Here is a 19,804-nt window from a genome sequence, read left to right as displayed (position 1 = left end):
TCCTGCTTTGCGCATGATAATATAATAAATCCTACACACAGAGCATCCTCTAACTGATAGTACAATCAAGATGTTGATAAAAAAAAATAAATAAAAAATGTACAAAAATGTATAAAGATGTTTCCGATTTCAGCTTCGATGAGATTTAAAACTTTACAAATTAAAAATTAATAATAATGACAATGTAATAAAAAATAGTGGAATTAATATTGTTTCACAAATTAAAGATTCGGTTTTGCCGATAGGAGAGGTGGAAAGGGGGAGGAAATTGGGCAGAGGGGAAGTTTATTTTCGTTTCCGAATACGCGGTACCATGTAACCTATATATCCCTTGTGGGCCAAATTCCGAAAGCAAACTGACGTGACCGCAGCGATAAGCCCGCGTCGAGTTCCATGTGGAAAGGTGCGGGAACTTGACTCTTCAGATTGGAAAAGCATAATGCGAGCCAACCCCCGGAAAGAGGAGAGGTGTACCATCCGCGGATTGCCTCCATCGATGAGTACGAAAGAAATATATTTTCCCTGCGTGCAGGAAATAATTACGTGGTCGAACATGCGAAACGATATCCGTCGTTCCTTCGGGCAATTACATGAAAAGAAAGTTTTGATCGGCTAGTGCGCGAGCACGAGCAACGATATTCGGAAGACGGAAGGATCGTCTGTTCATCAATTATCGGGATACGAAGACAGCTTCAATACCTACTCCTTATGCTCGAAATTGGATTTTATTTTTCTGAAAAACAATCGAAAACTTATTAAAAGATCATTTTTTTGTCGAGGGAGGAAAAAGGCAAACAGAATTAAAATTGTTAATTATTATTATCAATTAGCGTTAATTGTGTTCTATGAATATAAAAATGTTCTCATGTTCTATATATTCATTATGTTAATAAATATATGTATATTAAATGTACAGAGACGTATACCATAAAAACAATATTTATCATATAAATATTACAATATATATCATATAAACAATATTTTTTCCTGTTTATTAGCCTAATCTCTAATAGCTGTCACGATCATTTCATTGAAAAAAAAAAAAAAAAATTATGCATTATGAATAGCATTTTCTACGTTTTATTTATCGTAACATACATAAAATTTCTAGAAAATTGTTTGAAATTTTCACGTCCTTTAAAACATATCAATTAATCAAACATATAAAATTAATCAAATTGAGAATCACCGAATCGAGCATTCTGTCCACATTTACACTCGGCATCCAGGTAACATATTTCGATTCTTCTGAACTCGAACCACGTTCGCACCACGTTTACGTTGTCCGCCCTCGTTCGCCGCGTACGCGAGCGATTCCCTCGCCGGGACACCCTCGCGTACGGCACCCCCGTCCCCATTGACTCGCGGCGCAAACGGGGACCGCGTTTAGGCGCCGCGCACGGCACGCGATCCCGCCACCCGCGGTGGGATCTCCAGGAACAAAACGGCAGAAGCGTCGCGACGCCGATCCGTCGGCGGCGCCTCAGTGAAGTCCGGCCATCCGTAGCGAACGCAAGTGATCGCACCCCCGCTGTTAGGGGACGCTGTTGAGAAGCCTTGAGGAAACCGTATCGCCGCCTCACCGTCCTCCTACGTTGCCGAGAAAAGCGCTCGCTTCCGGTCCCCTTTCTTCCTCCCCGGCGGAAGAGCATCGAGACATCGATCTTACACAACATCGAAACACACTTTAAAAATGCCGCGGGTAAGTTACGTGACTTATGCTTTTTTTTCATATTATAATCAATGATTATTAAATATGTGCATAAAATTAATTATTAATAATGTTCAATATTTTTTTATTAACAAGGAAAGAATATTATAAAGTATTTTTCTGTTATATTCCGAAACTTCAACTAGATCAAGTTGCTGAATTATCAAAGAGAAATTTGTTCGTTCGGTTTCGAATTTTATATATCCCTGCATTTAAAATAAAAAATATATGTGGACGTGAGCTTCAAGAGAAATATAAGAAAATGATTAGAAGTGCAATTAAAATCCATTTTTTATATTATAATAAATGAATGTTCGATTTTATAAGTAAACATTGTAAGTATTAATGTTAAATCCTTTAATACTTTAAGAGTTGCATTCCACAGGAAATAAATAAAATGGTTCTATTTTTTTATACAAATTATACAAATTTTTATTAATCATGCATGTTTATGTATTCGTTGATTTCATGAATATAATGTAACACTGTATACCATAAATTTCCAATGGTTCTCAGCTAAACTGATCTGAAGTCACCAAACTCTTGATTGGACATGAATTCCCGATATCTAATTACTTATACCGCTCTTATCGCGTAATTCATCGACGCTTCAAACAAGCGGTTAGACCTGTAAGGTTCAGTTAAACGCTCACGTAGAAATGAAATCGTTAGCAACATCGGTTAACTAGTTCCGCGCCAGCGAGTTGATTGACTCTTCTCATTATCCCGAACCGCACAAACTCTAGTGGTATGGAGAAGAGATCCTATTACTATCCAATTCTCTCATGATTCAGCTGATATGGACGTAAAAGTTGATTAATTATAAAAGTTTATTAATGAATTATATACATATACACATACACACACACACACACACACACACACACACACACACACACACACACACACACACACACACACACACACACACACACACACACACACACACACACACACACACACACACACACACACATATATATATATATATATATATAACTGATTCATTAATAAACTTTTATTATATATATATATTTATATATATAGATATATAAATTTATGTGATTTATATATATATTTTTCATTGTCTACGCACGGAATTATTTACCGTGTGCATGATGTGCAAAAGAATGATCATTTATTGTATAATATAATGTATTAAAATAACTCTTATTTTTTTGTCTCTTTGGCAAAATAAAAAAAAAGATTTTTTATTTAAATTTAATTTGAAAGGGATTCAAACATTCAGAGTTTCTTCAAAAAGGAATGGAATAATTTCTTCCTAAATGAAGAAATGTGTTGCAATCAAGAAGTAATCGCAATAATTAATAAAAATTGCTTTGACGTCATACAAATTTATTTTCAATTCCGTTTAATGAAATTATAAATGTAAATTTAATGATAAATATAGAATCTTCTGGGTCCGGCTAATATGTATGGTAAAAGAAATCCGTGTCCGTAAATCGAGAATGACCACTGGGCAGTTTCACAGACTATGACGCATTCGTTACAAAGGGTGTGTCGTAAAATCATAATCATCTATTCATGAACTGGGGTTCATTCTGTCACGTGTTGCACCCTCATTCACCGGTCACATGTCCGCTCCGTTACATGTGCTCTCGATAATCATACGTGTAATGTGTACGAGAGATAAAAACGTATTCGGAAATATTTTTAACGCTAAATGCGAACGATGCAATTTGCATCATTTCATGCTGAAAATAAGCGCGTCCGCTTTCCTTTTTATTAAATTAATAAAGTAAAGTGTTTCAAGTGTTGAGGATTTCTTTTATTAGACAGAGATACAATTTTTTTTTCAACAAATACAAATTTTTTTTTCTTGCGATCATTATATCAGGGACTGTCGGCAAATAAGGATCTTTTAAACAACAGACCCCGAGCCGTGTTTCACTTTTCTGATGATAAGGCAAACGCACGATATATGCGTCACATATATTCACTCACGTGCGTGTGTACTCACGCACGAAGTGCAAACTCGGTGCGCATTTCAATATGCGTACACACTCACGACGACGATGAAAAGCTCGATCGATAGGGCGATATACGCAACGGGGTACAATATCCTTTGTAACACTGTTTTTCCTCGAGGATCTCGCAGGACTCCAACGAGCCGATCTCATTGAAAGAAATCCCTTCGCGATCGGAATAAATTTTTATAAGTGCCGGATGCGTTTCGGTTTGAAGCAAATCGCAAAAAACGTTATCACATATCCGTGCGTTGCATAATTCCGAAAAACGCTGCGGTTTACAAATCACCGCGGGCAATGTTCATTACCGTTATATAATTGTATCAACTGCGCTGATGCAACATTTCGATCGGTACTTGTTAATAAACAGATATGCTTGATTTTCTATGTATCAATATGTATATATGTTTATATTATTATGTCGTGTAATTCGCATGTTTTTATTTCTTTCAATTTCTTAGTTTCTTGTTCTTTGAGAATTTCTTGTTTTTATAAGTGACATAGTTTGTGTGATATCATTTTAGCACATTGGACTTCGAATACTAATCATTGGACATTGACCAGTAATTTCCGCGTGCGATTTCTTCTCTTTTTTTTTCCACTCATCGTAGATTTCATGTCAAAATGTGGGACGAGATCGCGTCAATGGCTTAAGAAAATCCGTGAGTAAAACCGATTCTAAAGACGATGAATAAAAATCAAAGATGTTAACAGAAGTGTTTCGAAATACTATCGGAAAATCAAAAAGCAGTTATCGTAAATACATTTTAATAACAAAATCACGTTTCACGCACGATGCAGCATTTTCCGTGATTTTTTATAATTTTTTTTTTCCCTCGGTATAACAAGCGATAACGTGCCATTGGGAAATGTTATCGGGGAGTAACTATGAAGATTAGTTCTCTAAATGCGTCTCGCGATTTTATAATAATAGTTGATCTCTTAATAAAGTTTGCAACACATATACGATAACGAAATGTGAATTGGTGCAGTCTGCACACGATCACAAGGGCAACGATAGGCCATCCCTTACGAAACCGCGTGACCGTGAATGTTCGCACGGCGATATGAATTCTCTCACGCTATGACGCGATTGTATAGACCATCGTCGGTAGTTTACGCATTATCTAAAACTACATTCGGAAACATCACTAAGGTGCTTCCGCGTTACTTTATCCTTGTTTAACATTCAATGAACAACAAGGAAAAGATGATGCGCAGAGTCACTCGGGTCGTATTTCCGAACGTAGCCCTAGTTTCCCTATCGATTCATCGATCGACACAACATCGGAATCCGCATTTCCAACGCAACAGGCTACATGACTTTCGTCATAAAAAAAAAAAAATCAACTTTCGCCGAAGGTGAAATTTCTCGGAATATACGAGTGATACCGCGTTCTCGACTTTGCCCGTCTCGACGGAAAGGGAAAGAGTAGAGGAGAAAAAAAAAAGAAGGAAGAAGATGAACATTAGAATGGACTCCCCTACTGGTAAAAACCCGTGCACAGTACTTCACAACGTGCTTATCATCGCGGGAGGAAGCGAGAGGATCGAGAGAAAGAGGGAAAAGGAGATATGGTCTCGCTGACCCACGAAGCCATAGTCTGCAAAAATTTACTTGTCAGATACAGACAGGCAGACACGGCTCGATCCGACGATGAGGTCTCAATGAGCGAGAACAGAAATTCCATGATTAAAAAAAAAAAAAAAAAAAAGAGAGAGAAGAAAAAGGAAAGGAAGATTCCGTGACAAACTTTCAACTACTTATTTTTCTCGCGTTGAACGGCCTTGCGGCGATCGAGCGGCTATCAAGCACGAGGGCCGCGAGTGACAGACTCAAAAATCGATGTTTTTGTGTATGCTTCTTCTTCCTCGCTATAAAAAAATGCTATTGCCTACGAGATATCGCTATCGATGCGTAATAAATGAAGACGCCTCTCTCGCAACATTGGAGTCTGGGTCGTCATTGATACCGAAACGAAGTCTTGCACTTTGAGTCGGACATTTCCGCACTTCATTTGTCACTCGTGACAAATACGATTATCTGAAATTATATGTTGATCTCAAAGTCCAATGTTAAACTACGTTCCGCGCGGCACGTGCGCCTCCAATGAATCGCCGGGAGGTTTGGGAACATGTTTTATAATTGCGCGCATTTATGTCGGTCAGCGATATAATCCAGCGCCGAAAAAGAGATATCTCTGAATCATCCGTTTGGAATAATTTTACGTAGGAAAAAAAAAATCACCGTCACAAAACGCCTTACTCGACATAAAGTCATTTCGAGATTCGAGATTTTGATTTTTATTTTCGCGAATCAGAATTAAATTGTTTTTTTTTTTTTCCAATATCACGCGAATCGAAGGAAACAACGTGTTCTTCTTTCCCTCGATTTTTCTGAGGAAATCGGATCCCTCTTTTTGGGCAAAGCGTTTAACTCGAGTACGGCGAGCCCGTGTCTAATTTTTGTCTTCCCTGACCGAAGGGAACCGAAGGGTCTCTAGTATCTGAGCGAATGGGAAGTAGAAGAAGCCCAAGCCACTACCAGGCACTGAATGGCACCAATCGATATATGCTCAACCTGGTCCGCCAGGATATCACCGGCGAGGACACCGCTTTTGACTTCCAAACGAAGACTTCCTACGATTTTAAGCTGTCACGATTACTTGAATGCATCGCCTGAATCGGTTATAGTTTCCATTGATCGTTTCAACGTAAATTCTTGAGTCGACTTGACATTTTTGGTCGTTTAACAAATTCTGCGCGTTCATTCTAGATTGTAGTTTTCGCCGAGAGGCGTTCAGTAACCTGCCGATTATCAATCGCACGTCATCCTATTATCAGTTGCGTCATGGAGAGACGTAGATGCTAGACGTAGTTTCGAAATCATAGAAAGTTTTTACGATAAGGAGGGCGACCCAAAACAGAGGATGAAATCAATTTCAACTTTCGACAATCGCTTTGTCTTAGATATCATTAAAATTTTCTTGCGTCGACGGATTATTGCCGATTTCTTTATAACGAAGCTGTCAAAGGGCGCGAAGGGTGAAACAGTCGATCGGCGATTTTATAGGGTTGATCACGCGGCATGGTTTCACGGCACATCTCAGCGGCCATTTATTAGCGCGATTGTACGCGGTTGCCAACACCCCATGAGAATTTAGCACCTGGACTAATAAACGCCGCGAGATAAACCGCAGGTCCTATTCATGCATCAACAGCACACCATTCCTCGCCGCCAACAACACATTCAAAACCGTTGTAATCATTACAGAGTAAAACTAGTACTGTCTTGACAAGAGATTATTATACGATCCATGCCTAATCATTGATGTAAAAAAAAATTAAGAATATAATATCAATAAAAAGATAAAAAAACATGCATGCAAAAATTATTTTTTATCTTTTTATCAACATCCCTAATTGTTTTCGATGTTATAATAACATGACAAAATCAATAGACCTAACGCGAAAATCAATTAATTACAATATTATTTAATTTATGTAAAATAATACTAATTTTGTGATTTTTATCACCTTAACGAGCATGTAAAACTAAAAAAAGAAAATGTTAAGTATTATCTTGTTAATGTGTAGCTTATTCCAAAATAACACGGTCGAGATGAAAGATATAATGACGGAGACAAAACATAAAAAGTGTTTAGAACTTCTACTCCATCAATTTGTTTCGTCTTCGTGTACGATAATGGCACGATAATAGCGTATTTTGATAGCAAAGACTGTCTTTGTACTGCAATCATTAAACAAGCTGACCTATCATAACTCTAAACGCGTTAAAATACATATCAGCGGTCGTGGGTTCAACTATTAGGAGGAGTTAATAAAGATTTACAAGCATAAAAGCTCATACCGGATAGATGCAGATTAATCGTGTTGTTTTACCAATTTAATTAGTTTTAATCTGTCCGTCAAAGTATCTCAACTGAGAAAACAGATTATTATTTCTGCAATCAGGGGTAATTGCGACGATAAGCTCGAGCGCGTCTCGTTAAAAATTCGCAAAAATATCAGGAAATATTCAAATAATACTCTGAAGACAGATTGCTCATGGACGAAATCTTCGATTAAAGTTGATATGTAAAGTAGGATGCTTAAATTAATTGTGTGAAATTAACGGAAAGAAATCACGCGTCTGTTGCAGCCAGTTTCGAAACTTCAATTATCGGCACGAGGACAGATGGACAGGCGGCGACCACCGTTTCTCAGAGCTTCTACTAAAGCTAAGGAGGTAAAAGAAAAAAAGAAAGACAAAATTATGAACGCAAATATCGATAATTGTATACAAAAACTAATAAAACTGCTGCTTCTTTAAAAATGTTATACAAAATAAAGAAAAAACAATTTCATTTTAATTGAAATATGATTAAATTAATTAAAATTTATTTTATTTCTGTTACTTCTGTATTTCATTATATGTCCAATTATATTATCATAAATTAATATATATAAAAACGTTCATGAATTCAATAATAAAAGATAGAATGATGTAATGTACATAAAATGTGTGCATACACAGTTTTGTGATTTAATATAAAACTTTGTATTATAAAAAACACTGGTTTGTAATTAAATTAAATTTCTATAAATTTAAATTTATAAAATTTTCCTATTTTAATATTTGCTAATAAAAGTTTTTAGAGTGTGTATCATTTTTATGCTGAAGCAGTTTATTACGTCAATGAATGTGACGTCACCATTGCTATGGCAACTCACAATAGATTCATAATAAACAGAATTCTAACCAAGTTTAAAGATGCACACGACTTCGTGCATGTTTTTGATACCATCCCTTTATATTTATTACATATTTATATAAATTATTAATATAATGTGTACTAATACTACATTAAAAATAATTGTTGATTTTAAATTAAAATTAATTATCATATTTTAATCATGTATAAAATTAAACATACAATTATATATAAAATAATTTAAAATAAAATGTACAATAAAATAAATTTTGTTAATAATAATATGATTTATCTTGTACGTAGTACACAGTTTTTCTTCTCCCTCATATTGCCTTTATATTGATATCAATTAGTGAATAAAATTTAGCGTGTTAGTGTAATACAAAAGTGTTTTTAATTGAATAAAAATAGATATGAACTAGAAAATGACACGATATAGCGGTGTAAAGTGCAACAAAAAAATTATGCATTTTGTAGACGGAACGAAGCAGTGGAAGTAAGATGGATTCTGCACGCAGCGGGGGTGTCATAGAAGAACAGTGTAGTGACGAAGATCTGTCACCAGAAGCTCTTGTCAGACAGAATTATGAGCTTCGTCATCGCTTGGAAGAGGAGACTGCGAGTTACAAAAGACGTTTGGACACATATCGGCAGGCTCAGCAACATCAAGCCGCTCTTGTCTCGCGATTACAAGCTAAGGCAAGTATCACAGATTTGTCTCATTAAGTGATTAAATCTAGCTGGTGCGCAAATTTATTAAAAAATTTGCCGATGATAAACAAATAATCTAATCAAATAAAATAATAAAGTAATGCATTATTTTTTCCAATAACGGATTAATAACGATGTCATATATGTTTATTAACGATAATGTACTTAAATTTTTGGATGATAATAAATGTAACAAATTTATATGAAACGAGCATGAAAGAGTTTTAAAGAAAAGACTTCTTCGAAAAATTAGGTTCGAAAAAATAATGGAAATAATGGAAATTGGAAAAATTCATTTTCTGAGTAACGATTATGAGTTACTTTTCAAAAATAATTTTCTGAATCCTGCAACTAATAATAAAATTTGCTTTCAGGTTCTGCAATATAAACAGAGATGTTCGGAACTGGAAAATCAAATGGCAGAAACGATTCCGTGCGATACCAGTAAACCAGCGACAGCCACAGTGTCATCCACCACCGTGCTGGAAGCTGCTCATCAGACACTTCGAGATGTGCGCGAGGAGCAGATTCACGACTTGGATACTGCCTTGAAAAAACTCGGAGAGGAACGGCGAAAGTACGTGAAAGCAGCAATACGAATTAAGCAATCGAATAAATATATTGATTCATGCTGTATTTGAGAAAGATTTCTTTCTTTCTTTTCATAGATGTGAAGAACTTTTGCAATTAAACGCATCCCTGAAGGATCAACTCGAGGAGTCTCATCAGACGAACGAGGCGCTGACCAACGATTTGCAGAAATTAAGCAACGACTGGGATATTTTGAGAGAGGAATTGGCCATTAAGGAAGACGAATGGAAGGAAGAAGAACAGGCATTCAACGAATATTACATCTCTGAGCATAATCGATTACTGAATCTATGGCGCGACGTTGTCTCCGTTAAAAGACTGTTTGCGGAAATGAAATCTACCACGGAAAGGGATTTGTCGAAACTGCGAAACGAAATTATCTCGTCATCCAACGAGATGACATCGGCATGCAACAGTGCGAACTTTACCATGAAACTTCAAGCTACGGCTACAACGCAATCTACAGTAAGATCTTTTCATAATTAAATTGTTTTTAAATTTGATAATTACGTTCTCTGTTTGAATATTTTGCATTGTACTTTTTACTTTTTACTTTTAGCCGGCCCAGAGAATGCAACAACAGGAAGAAGCACAAGCTGTGACTGTTCTGAAAACAGAGATTACGGCACTCAAGCAACAGCAAGCTGCCAATCAGCATGAAATTCGTACCAAGGATGACCGAATAGACCAGCTTATTCGAGAAATTCGCAATTTAGTAAACATCAATTTGCCTCAAATGTAATTTGTATCGAGTGAAAACGCGACGTACGTTTCCCAATGTGCAGGAGGAGAGATGCGGCGTTTCCGAGGCGGCGGTGGCTCAGACCGCGCGTATGCAGGAGGACATCGAGGTGTTGGAATCCGCGTTACGAGACATCGCGCATGCCGTGATTCAAGACGCCGAGAGTCGGGATGCGGATGCAAAGCAGACACCCTCGCATATTCACGTGTCCTCGAGCGGACCGAACCCGCAGAGATCGCCGAAGAGGAGCGCGCGAAGTAACATACCGGCGCTTGCCGAGAGCACTATAAGCGCAGTACGAGCAGCTCTGCAAAAATATCAATTAACGATACGCGAGTTACAGGTACCGGCGTCCGAAGAGAGAAGAAGATTTGCTTTACAGCATTTAGAAATTATGTTTTATTTATGCTGAATTTTTCGCAGATAAAGTCACAAACGAACAGGGAACAGATTTTAATGATGCGCAAACAGTGCGACATCGCAGAGGAAAACGCTCAGGCGTTAAATGCAAGAGTTGCGGAATTGATCTCTCAGTTGGACGCATGCCGTTCGCAGTGCACACAACTGGGTCAAGAGAAGGAGATGCTGCAGAAGAGTCTCGATAATGTGAAATTGGAGAAAAATGCATTGGATAAAAACAAAGTGGAGCTTAACAGCACGGTAGGATTCGAACTATTTATCTTTTCTTATTAAAGATATAAGCATTACTTAATTTTTAGATGGAGGCTCTTAAAAATAACTATGAGAAACTTCAAAAAACTGTTAATAAATTACAAAAGCTGTGCGACAATCTGGAAGATGAAAAATTATATCTGCAGAATGAACTTAGCAGAGCGTCGGAAGATGTCGATTTAAAGTAAATAAATTAATAATTGTATCTTATACCATAATTTGATTTAATTCTCTTATAAATTATTATATATAAATGCATATTAAAACTATTTTTAGAGAATTAAGTTTACGATCAGAGGAAGATAGATGCAGTAAAATGAGAGAAGAAATTTTGACATTACGGGAGGATTTAAGTAAAGCTTACCTCGCTAAAGATATGTTGGAACAGCAGAAATTAGAAACTGACGGATTAATCTCTCAAATTGAGAAAAGCAAAGGTATTTCATGATGTTACTCAAATAATTGATATTTTGAATAAATTATTATATAAATGACTCATGTAAATGATTTATAGGTGATCTTGAGTTGGAACTCGAACGGATATTATTGGAAAAGTCAGACATACAGGAAATTTTAATGAAAATGGAAGCGATATGTTCTAATCATGAACAAGATAAACAAAGATTGCAAGAAGAATTGAAAAAAGTATGATACTAATATTATTACTAGTAATATATATTTGATATATTGATATTATTATATAGATTTATTGTAGATGGCAGACGAGAAAAATAAGCTTGCAAGTCAGTGCATCGATCAACAGGGGGATCTGAATTCGTTGAGAAAGGAACTTCTGCAAGCCGAGCAAACTCGACTTGATTGTGAATCTGAAAAAGTTACGTTGAACGAAAAGATTAAATTTCTGGAAATAGAAAAGGAGAAGGTGGAAATGGAATTGGGTCAAATAACTCGCGAGCGCAGTGATTTGAGTAATCAGTTGTCGGTCCTGGCGCGAAAGAAGGAAACGTTAAACGAAGAGCTCATGAGACTCAGACAAAGATTAGAACAATCCAACGAAATGAATGCGCGGATAAATAGGAACTTGAAAGATCTTGTGAAAGATAACGAGGAGAAACAGGCAAGAACGATTATGATATATATTAACATTTTATTATCATTTTAAGGTTTTTTTATATAAAAATTTTGTTATATAAAAACAATCAAATAATTTGTTTGTTTATGCAGGTACTCTTAGAAACAAACGAAAAGGAATTTCAAAGATTGCAAGAGCAGCTTGCGTCAATGCGCACTGAGAAAGAAATATTGGAAGGGGTATTGTTTGATACACAAACTAATTTGGAAGCCACGCATATCAAGAAAACACAGTTGGAGAAAGAGCAAAAAGAGATGTTAATAAAACAAGAAAGTTTGAAGGGACAAATAACGCGATTAACAAAGGAGCTAGAGAACAGTGAAAAACGTGCGCAGGATATCAAGCAATCACTTACACAACAGAGTGGCGATCAAGTCGCAGAATTTCAACAAGTTATATCCAATATGAAGAGACAATCAGAAGATAGCATTAAAAAAATAAATGACGAAAAGGTATTTAATTATTTGTCGAATTTTTTTATTTTCTTCCTTGGTTATTTAATCAATAAATAAATTTTATGTTACTTCTATATTATTCGTCTTTATTCTCTTTTATCTTTAGGAGCAAATAAGAATAAGTTTAGAAAAGCGATTACAACAATCTTTATTGCAAATGGAGGGAGAGAAGAATGAAGAGATCAGTCAATTGCAATTGCGAATAGAAGAGTTGCAGCAACATATAGAGAATTTGTGTAAACAACATGAAGAAGCGCTTCTTAGAGCCGAGAATGATAAACAACAGGCACTTTTAATAGGTGCGCAAGTCAATATTATTAATTAAATAATATCTATAATAATATAATGTTACAAGATATATTTTAATAATATATTAATAAAAATATATTTGAATTTATATTATTAGCGCATCACGATCAACAGGCTTTAATTGAAAAGATTGACGCTATTATGCGTGAATTAGAAGAAGAAAAGAATACTTTAGAACGTGTTAAAAGAGAGGCCGCAGCACGCGCCGAGCAAGAACGTAATAATACGAATCAACTGCGTGACGAATTAAATCGTCTCAGAACAAAATTGGACGAGACGAAGTTGAGGGCTAATGAGGAGAAAATGAAACTTGACTTAAAGATAGAGGAGCTTTGGAAGGAACGTGAGTCCGCGCAGCGGGAGGTTGAAGAGCTGCAAGTTCAACTGCACATGATGGAGGATAAAGTAGACGGACTCCAAAATCAATTACACGATACTATCAGGAAACTCAAAGACGGTAATCAATTTTGTTTTCCAACCTGTTTTATTTTTCGATTTTAATTGTCATAATTAATTTATTATTGCAGCTGACAACGTTAATGAAACAATGCGCAAGGAGTTAGTGGATGTACGAAGGCAATTGGCGGATACCACATACGAAAAGGAAAAATACAATAACAGTAACAAGGAATTGCGGGAATACGTTAAGCAAATTGAGAGCGAAAGAAGGGAACAGGGAAGAACGTTGGAGGAATCATATCAGAAAATAGCAAGTGGGTATTATTTTCTCTTCTAGACGTTGGATGTTATACGTTCAATGAGTCAGAGCAATCATTAAAATGTTTGTGTTTAGCACTGGAAGACGCGAAAGCGTCCATGGATGTCGAGAGGACGCGTCTGCAAGCGCAGATACGCGACATGGAACGCGACGCGATGCAATTGCAGCAGCAACTCCGCTTCACGCAGGACGAGTTGCAAAAATGCCACGAGAACAATGCCCAGGCTCAGAACGAGGAGAAGGAATTGCAGGCCAGATTGGCTAACGAGACTGAGGAGAGAGAGCGTTTACAACTGCAATTGCATCAAGTGAAGAAACAGGTGAAGAAATGCGAAGCTCTTTTCCACTCCAATCCTTTTACAATCGATGTAACAAATTTCGTTGTCGCAGGTGGTCGATTTGGATAACAGTCTGGAAGTTACGCGACAAGAACTTGGAAAACTACGCGCTCGTGCGGATGAGGAAGATGAAAGATGGCGTGCCCGAGAGCAAGAGCTGTTGGTGCGGCTCGAAGACAGTCGCTGTCGCGAAAGAAAATTGGAAGATCAGAAACATAATCTGGAGGTTTGCTTGGCCGATGCCACGCAGCAGCTTCAGGAGCTGAAGGTATTCTCAAAAGCGAGAATACCGGAGCTTGATTTGTGAGAAAAGATTAAAGATGTATTTTTAATCTCAGGCGCGTCTTGGAGGATCCGAAGGCAGGGTGAGAGCTCTCGACGCTCAACTATCGCAGCTGGAGACCGCTAAAAAAGAAGTGGAGCAGAAACTGAGCAGTGTAGGTTCTACGCTACGTCGTATCGCCGGTATCCAAATGGATGGAAGCGTCAACATGCCATTTAAATTGATGAGTCCTTCGAGAAGGTGGAGTCCGGCACGTGGTAAGTTGAATAAAATTTTTTATTTCGAGTAATATAATACTGTTATCTTATATATAATACGCATTAATTAAGAAACGTATTATAATTAAGCGCAAGATCATGGTGACAGAGATATCATACTGGATGTCGATCCTGAAGCTGTCAGGAAAGGAGTTCGATCGCTTATGCAACAAGTAGCTCAAATCGAACGCGAGAGAGTATGTTTGATTTTGACGATTACGTACAATTGATTTAAATAAATTAATTTGTTATGTTAACTGTTATGACTATGATTTAATATTGGATGGAATAGGATGACTACAAAACGGAATTGTGCAGTTTTAAGAAGCAATTGAAGGAGTCGCAAGAAAGCCAGAGTAACATAGACGCAAAAGTCAACAATCTTCTGGCTAATATTCGAACGCTTCAGGAAGAGAAGAAATCTATGGAAGCGAAATTAATTCAAGCACAGACTGGTTATCAAGCACAGGTATTTCATTTTTCAAAATGTCTTCCATTGAAAAAAATGTATTCCATTGAAAATGGGAAAATTCATGTTTATATGTTTTCAGTTAGATGCGCTCCAACAAAAGACAAAGGAATGCGAACAATTATGTGAAAAACTTACAACCTTAGAAATAAAAATGACTACCGAATCGGATGAGAAATCTCAGTATGAGGTATAGTTTAGAAGAAATATTCTCACAATCGTTATATATATGTACAAGTCTCGAAGTGCATATGATTTTGCATTTGTTTAGGATAAACTAGAGAAAATGAAACAAGAATTGAACAGATTGGAAACGGAAAAGCGTAATCTTCAGAAAGAAGTCCGTCACAGCGACTCTCGTGCAACAGAAATGGAATTGCACAGAATGTCTCTAGACGGCGATCTTCAAAGATTGCAAATGATGTTGCAAGAAAAAGAAGCATATATTCAGGTAGGTTCAAGATAAAAATATATGGATCGAAATATTAATTACAATGTGAGAATAATATTTTTTCAAGAATTTTTTTTGTAATTTACATGTAAATTCCATGCTATACTTTTTAGAAGCTGCAAGACCGCTTTGACACGCAAAGTCGTACCATGGCAGGTTTAGAGGAACGTTGCGCTTCGTTAAAATCTACTATAGAACAGTTAAAACTAGCATTAGAGAAAGCATCCGCCACGGAAAGCGAGCTCAAGAGTGAGATAAATTTATTACAACACAACATGATACAGATTACTGCTTCCTCTCAAAGTACTAATGAGAAGTTTAAGCAGGTAAAAGATCGTTTTACTGTTAACAGAACTTTTTTTCGCTGATCTACATAAATATATCTTATTTCAGTTGCAGAAACAGCTTTCAAATACTGAAAATGATCGTAGGATATTATCTGAACGTCTGGAAATGGCTCAGCAGACTTTGAACAATTTGAAACATACCAATCAGTCACTGATTGATCAAAATGCACGACTGCAGAATGAGCTAGCCAATAACGAAGTACAGCGATCGGCCTTAGAATCGCAATTAAGATTATCTACATGGCCGCCAGAAGGCAGCGCGACCAAAGACGAAGAATTATTGCGTCAATTGCAAACTGCTCAAAGAGAAAGAAGCGAGCTGAGAGGAAAAGTAGATGCTCTCAACGATAAGGTAAGTGTAAACGGCTGCGTTTTGTACACAAAATATTGTACAAATATCTTAAACACTAATATTTGTACAAAAATAAAAAAATGACATATGTAAATTGAACTATTCATATTTATAAAATATATCTTTCTTTTTAGGTGAAGTTATTAGAAGCTGACAAACGTAATTTAGAGCGTCAGATCACCTCGAGCAAGACCGCTAGTACTCGAAGCAAGAGCTATGAACGCCCAGAGAAAGCACACATTGAACTTCTGGGCACTAGTTATAGCCTCGATCACTTGGAGCATGAAAACCGAGAATTGAGATTAAAAATACGCAAATTAGAGACTCAATTAGCGGAGAAGGAGGCCGAACTTATACGCATGAAATCAACGTATATCCATTCTTCACATTCGCTATTGGATACAAGTCGAGATAGAAGCGAATTAGAACGGATCAGAGCCGCGCAATTGCAAGCTGAAAAATTATTGGAGGCAAGAGAGCAGAGCCATCGTCAACAAGTATCGCGTTTGGAAAATCAGGTATGTATTAAATATATAAATATTTAAAAATTACATTTTAATTACACTGGAAACATAAAAGTGGAAAAGAAGAAAAGGAAAACAGGCATTTCTGGTAATATTAATAATAGAAAGCTTATTAAATTTATATAACTCCAAAAAATAATTGTTACGCAAAAAAAAACAATTTTGCTGAAATACTTACAAATTTGGATAGATATAAATCTGAAATCTTTTGTTATGCCATTAAAATAATTATGTAGGATATTTAAACATGATGATAATGCTACAAAAATTTTTTATATTTTAATAACCAATTTAAATGTAATTATTTGAAATATGAATATAATTATTTGATGATGACTTAAGAAACAAGTGCTTCTAAATTTATATCTGGCAAATTTTAAGATACTTTAGCAAAATTGTGCTTTCTGCATTAAAATTCAATGACCGAGAATACATATCTTGTATCTTTCGCAATAGAAGCTGTGTGTATGTAGATCTAACATATATATATATATATATATATATATATATATATATATATATATCGTATTTGTATGTAGATCTAATATATATGTTTATCATGCATAAATTTTTATAAAATATAATTCTCTTGTAGATACAATTATTGCGGGAGCAGCTCAATCAGGAGATAAAGCGCAGGCAACTGTACGTTTTACGGAGTTCGCGAGCCGGTAGAGAAATGCAACAATTGCGGCAGGCATTGGGCGACTCTTTGAAAACCGTGTCGCAAGATCCATCGCTTGACGCGGTGTTATTGGAACACGAAGCACGCAAATTGGATTCTACTCTGACAAGTACCGCCAGTCTGCCACCGTCATTAGCTTTACCTGCTCCGCCATCTTACAGATCCAACACTCCGTCACAACTTAAATAATGCAAAAAGTAATCGCTGACTGAACTTTTCTCGAAAAACTGCCAGTATATATTTATCAAGCGTAGCTTACTTATATACATCTTAATTAAAGTGCTTATATATTTGTGTATTTGACAAGCTGAGAATCATAGTGATGTAAGTCAGAATATATTGAAACACGAGTTATTCATGTTTCTTTCTTCTAAGTGTCCTTTTTATTTCGTTTCATAATAAAATAAATTAAATTTTAATACATTTACATTGATAAGAAATAAAATACGTTGTAAATTCTAGTGATTGCAAAGACAATATAATATTTTTTTTAATAATCAGGTTATACTAATTTACATCGTTATGATTTTCAGCCTTCGTTTATGTCGATATATAGGTACTTAAATTATATCTTTCTTGAGGATATACAGGATACAATTAAATCTTATATACATAAAAATATCGTTCGATGTGCGCTTGAGCATTATGTATTGAAGTCGTTAGAGAAATATCAGGATATATCGAGATTATCAAGATTACCGCGATGAATTCGTAGCGCTTTTTGGTATTTTATAATTAGAACAATAATTGCGGATTTTTTGATGACTATATTTTATTTGATATACGATTTTTACATTGGATATATTAAACTTTTATCACTTTTTTATACAAAGTTTATGCTTCCAATGATTAACATTGCATGAGAAAGACTTAGTCATATTTCATGCAGTTTATTATGCATGAAATATGTCTTTGCGATGTGCGTTTTACATTTCATAAGAATATGTAGCTAAATTAATAGCTAAATTAATAATACTCGCAACTTTCTTTCTCGATTCTTATCTATCGACTGAAAAGAAATTTTACATAGAAACCAGTTATATATCCAGCAATTATTGTAAAGAGAAAAGAGATCTCATGATTCATAACATTAACAAAGATCTCATGATCCATAACATTAATTAATCTTCAAATGAGAATATATAAACGTAGAAATTATTTAACATTCTTAACAAAATTTTATAATGAATATGTTAATTTAAGTTGAGTATACTAGTCCATGATCCGTCCATCAGTATTGTTATTGACCAACGTACGTATTTATTTATTTATTTATTTATATTAGATATTGAAGATAGACATTTAGTTCGTGACAGATCAAAAAAGACATATTTATTATCAAGGAAAGAAGCGCATATGCGCTCTGGTGATTTACGTAACGAAAAGTGCTTATAAAGTAGGCGGCAGTACAGAAAAAAAAAAAAAAAAAAAAAACAGATGCTATGTTTAGTCTCGTTTCCGAGACCAAAGTAAATCAGCAAACAGGAGAGCAAATTGTAGAGATATGCTTCCGATTATCAGATAGATACAAAGCCACTGAATACATTTATACCAAAGTAAAATGTAGAGAACGGCGTGCTGTTCTAGGGAAGAGCGGACTGAAAAGTACAGACATAAGTGACAGCGAAGTGGACTGTGTCTGTTCTTTATTATTGAGAATATAGACATCCAGTCCTGCACTAAAATTGTAGCCTGCCTCGATTGAATCGTCCGGCTTATGATATGGAATACGATCGAAAAGGAAATAATCGCTTCCCATACGGCATAAACCTTGCAGCTATATTGCGACAACATTACTGCCAATATTGCAGCAATGTTGCTGCAATATAGTTGCAAAATCTGTGCGATATGGGCTCGTAAAAAATTCCGCGGTGCGAAATTTCATTTCCGGGAAATTCGAAATTTCGAGAGAATCGAAATCACCCCCGGAATTCTTTTATTTTAATTATTCGCGATAGTCGGCAAAACCGATCGTCTTAGGCGAAATCTTTCTTTTTTTTCTTTTCATCAGACGTATCGCATCTCGATTTCGCAAATCAAACATCGTCACGATATCCCGATCATGCGAATTTAGGCCTGTTCTTTATTGCTGCACTAGATTGCATCAAAATTCTCTTTCTCGCTTTCGCTAAACTTTAAAGATATATTTATCTCTTTTTTTAAGTAACAATGAGTATATCATAGTTCGGCTATAAAGAATAGACCACGAACCTATTCTTTTTACCCGAACTCCTTGCATAGTTCATCTTCGCTCTATTTCTTTCCCTATTGGAGGAAAAAAAGAGAAAAGATGATTCCTATGAGAAGTTCAGGTACAGAGAATATGCCTCATGTATCTTTACGCTGTGTTTAATTAAAATTAAAAACGTCGATGAGATGATTAAAGAAGGCGC

At 35.8% G+C, this 19,804-nt stretch overlaps 2 protein-coding genes across 2 annotated transcripts in view; one reads left to right on the top strand and one right to left on the bottom strand.

Annotated features, from left to right (window-relative positions):
* Positions 1 to 19,804, bottom strand: part of LOC105426706 (mitochondrial ribosome-associated GTPase 2) — a 76,661-nt gene that overhangs the window by 56,620 nt on the left and 237 nt on the right. The gene's annotated exons all lie outside the window — the stretch shown is intronic.
* On the top strand, positions 1,491 to 18,815 carry Root (ciliary rootlet coiled-coil, rootletin). Its single transcript, XM_089075057.1, has 27 exons — positions 1,491 to 1,702; positions 7,862 to 7,948; positions 8,892 to 9,113; positions 9,500 to 9,702; positions 9,794 to 10,181; positions 10,276 to 10,431; positions 10,502 to 10,801; positions 10,882 to 11,118; positions 11,178 to 11,314; positions 11,407 to 11,567; positions 11,645 to 11,775; positions 11,846 to 12,208; positions 12,316 to 12,675; positions 12,785 to 12,977; positions 13,085 to 13,444; positions 13,515 to 13,700; positions 13,781 to 14,025; positions 14,096 to 14,311; positions 14,382 to 14,583; positions 14,674 to 14,780; positions 14,876 to 15,052; positions 15,135 to 15,242; positions 15,324 to 15,503; positions 15,617 to 15,829; positions 15,897 to 16,202; positions 16,337 to 16,720; positions 17,322 to 18,815. The coding sequence occupies exons 1-27, from the start codon at positions 1,694 to 1,696 to the stop codon at positions 17,598 to 17,600; spliced, it is 5,910 nt and encodes a 1,969-aa protein (XP_088931183.1). The 5' UTR covers positions 1,491 to 1,693; the 3' UTR covers positions 17,601 to 18,815.

The sequence above is a fragment of the Pogonomyrmex barbatus genome, unplaced genomic scaffold, assembly GCF_055798465.1.
Source record: "Pogonomyrmex barbatus isolate J1 unplaced genomic scaffold, ASM5579846v1 scaffold18, whole genome shotgun sequence".
Taxonomy (NCBI): Eukaryota; Metazoa; Arthropoda; class Insecta; order Hymenoptera; family Formicidae; genus Pogonomyrmex; species Pogonomyrmex barbatus.
The sequence above is the reverse complement of the archived record's forward strand: the minus strand, read 5'-3'. Positions and strand labels throughout refer to the sequence as shown.

Bases quoted from the DNA above. Each gene is read 5' to 3' on its own strand.
- Root (XM_089075057.1), top strand. The intron at 7,949-8,891 runs GTAAAAGAAAAA...TGCATTTTGTAG, and splicing joins CTTCTACTAAAGCTAAGGAG to ACGGAACGAAGCAGTGGAAG. The intron at 9,114-9,499 runs GCAAGTATCACA...ATTTGCTTTCAG, and splicing joins TCTCGCGATTACAAGCTAAG to GTTCTGCAATATAAACAGAG.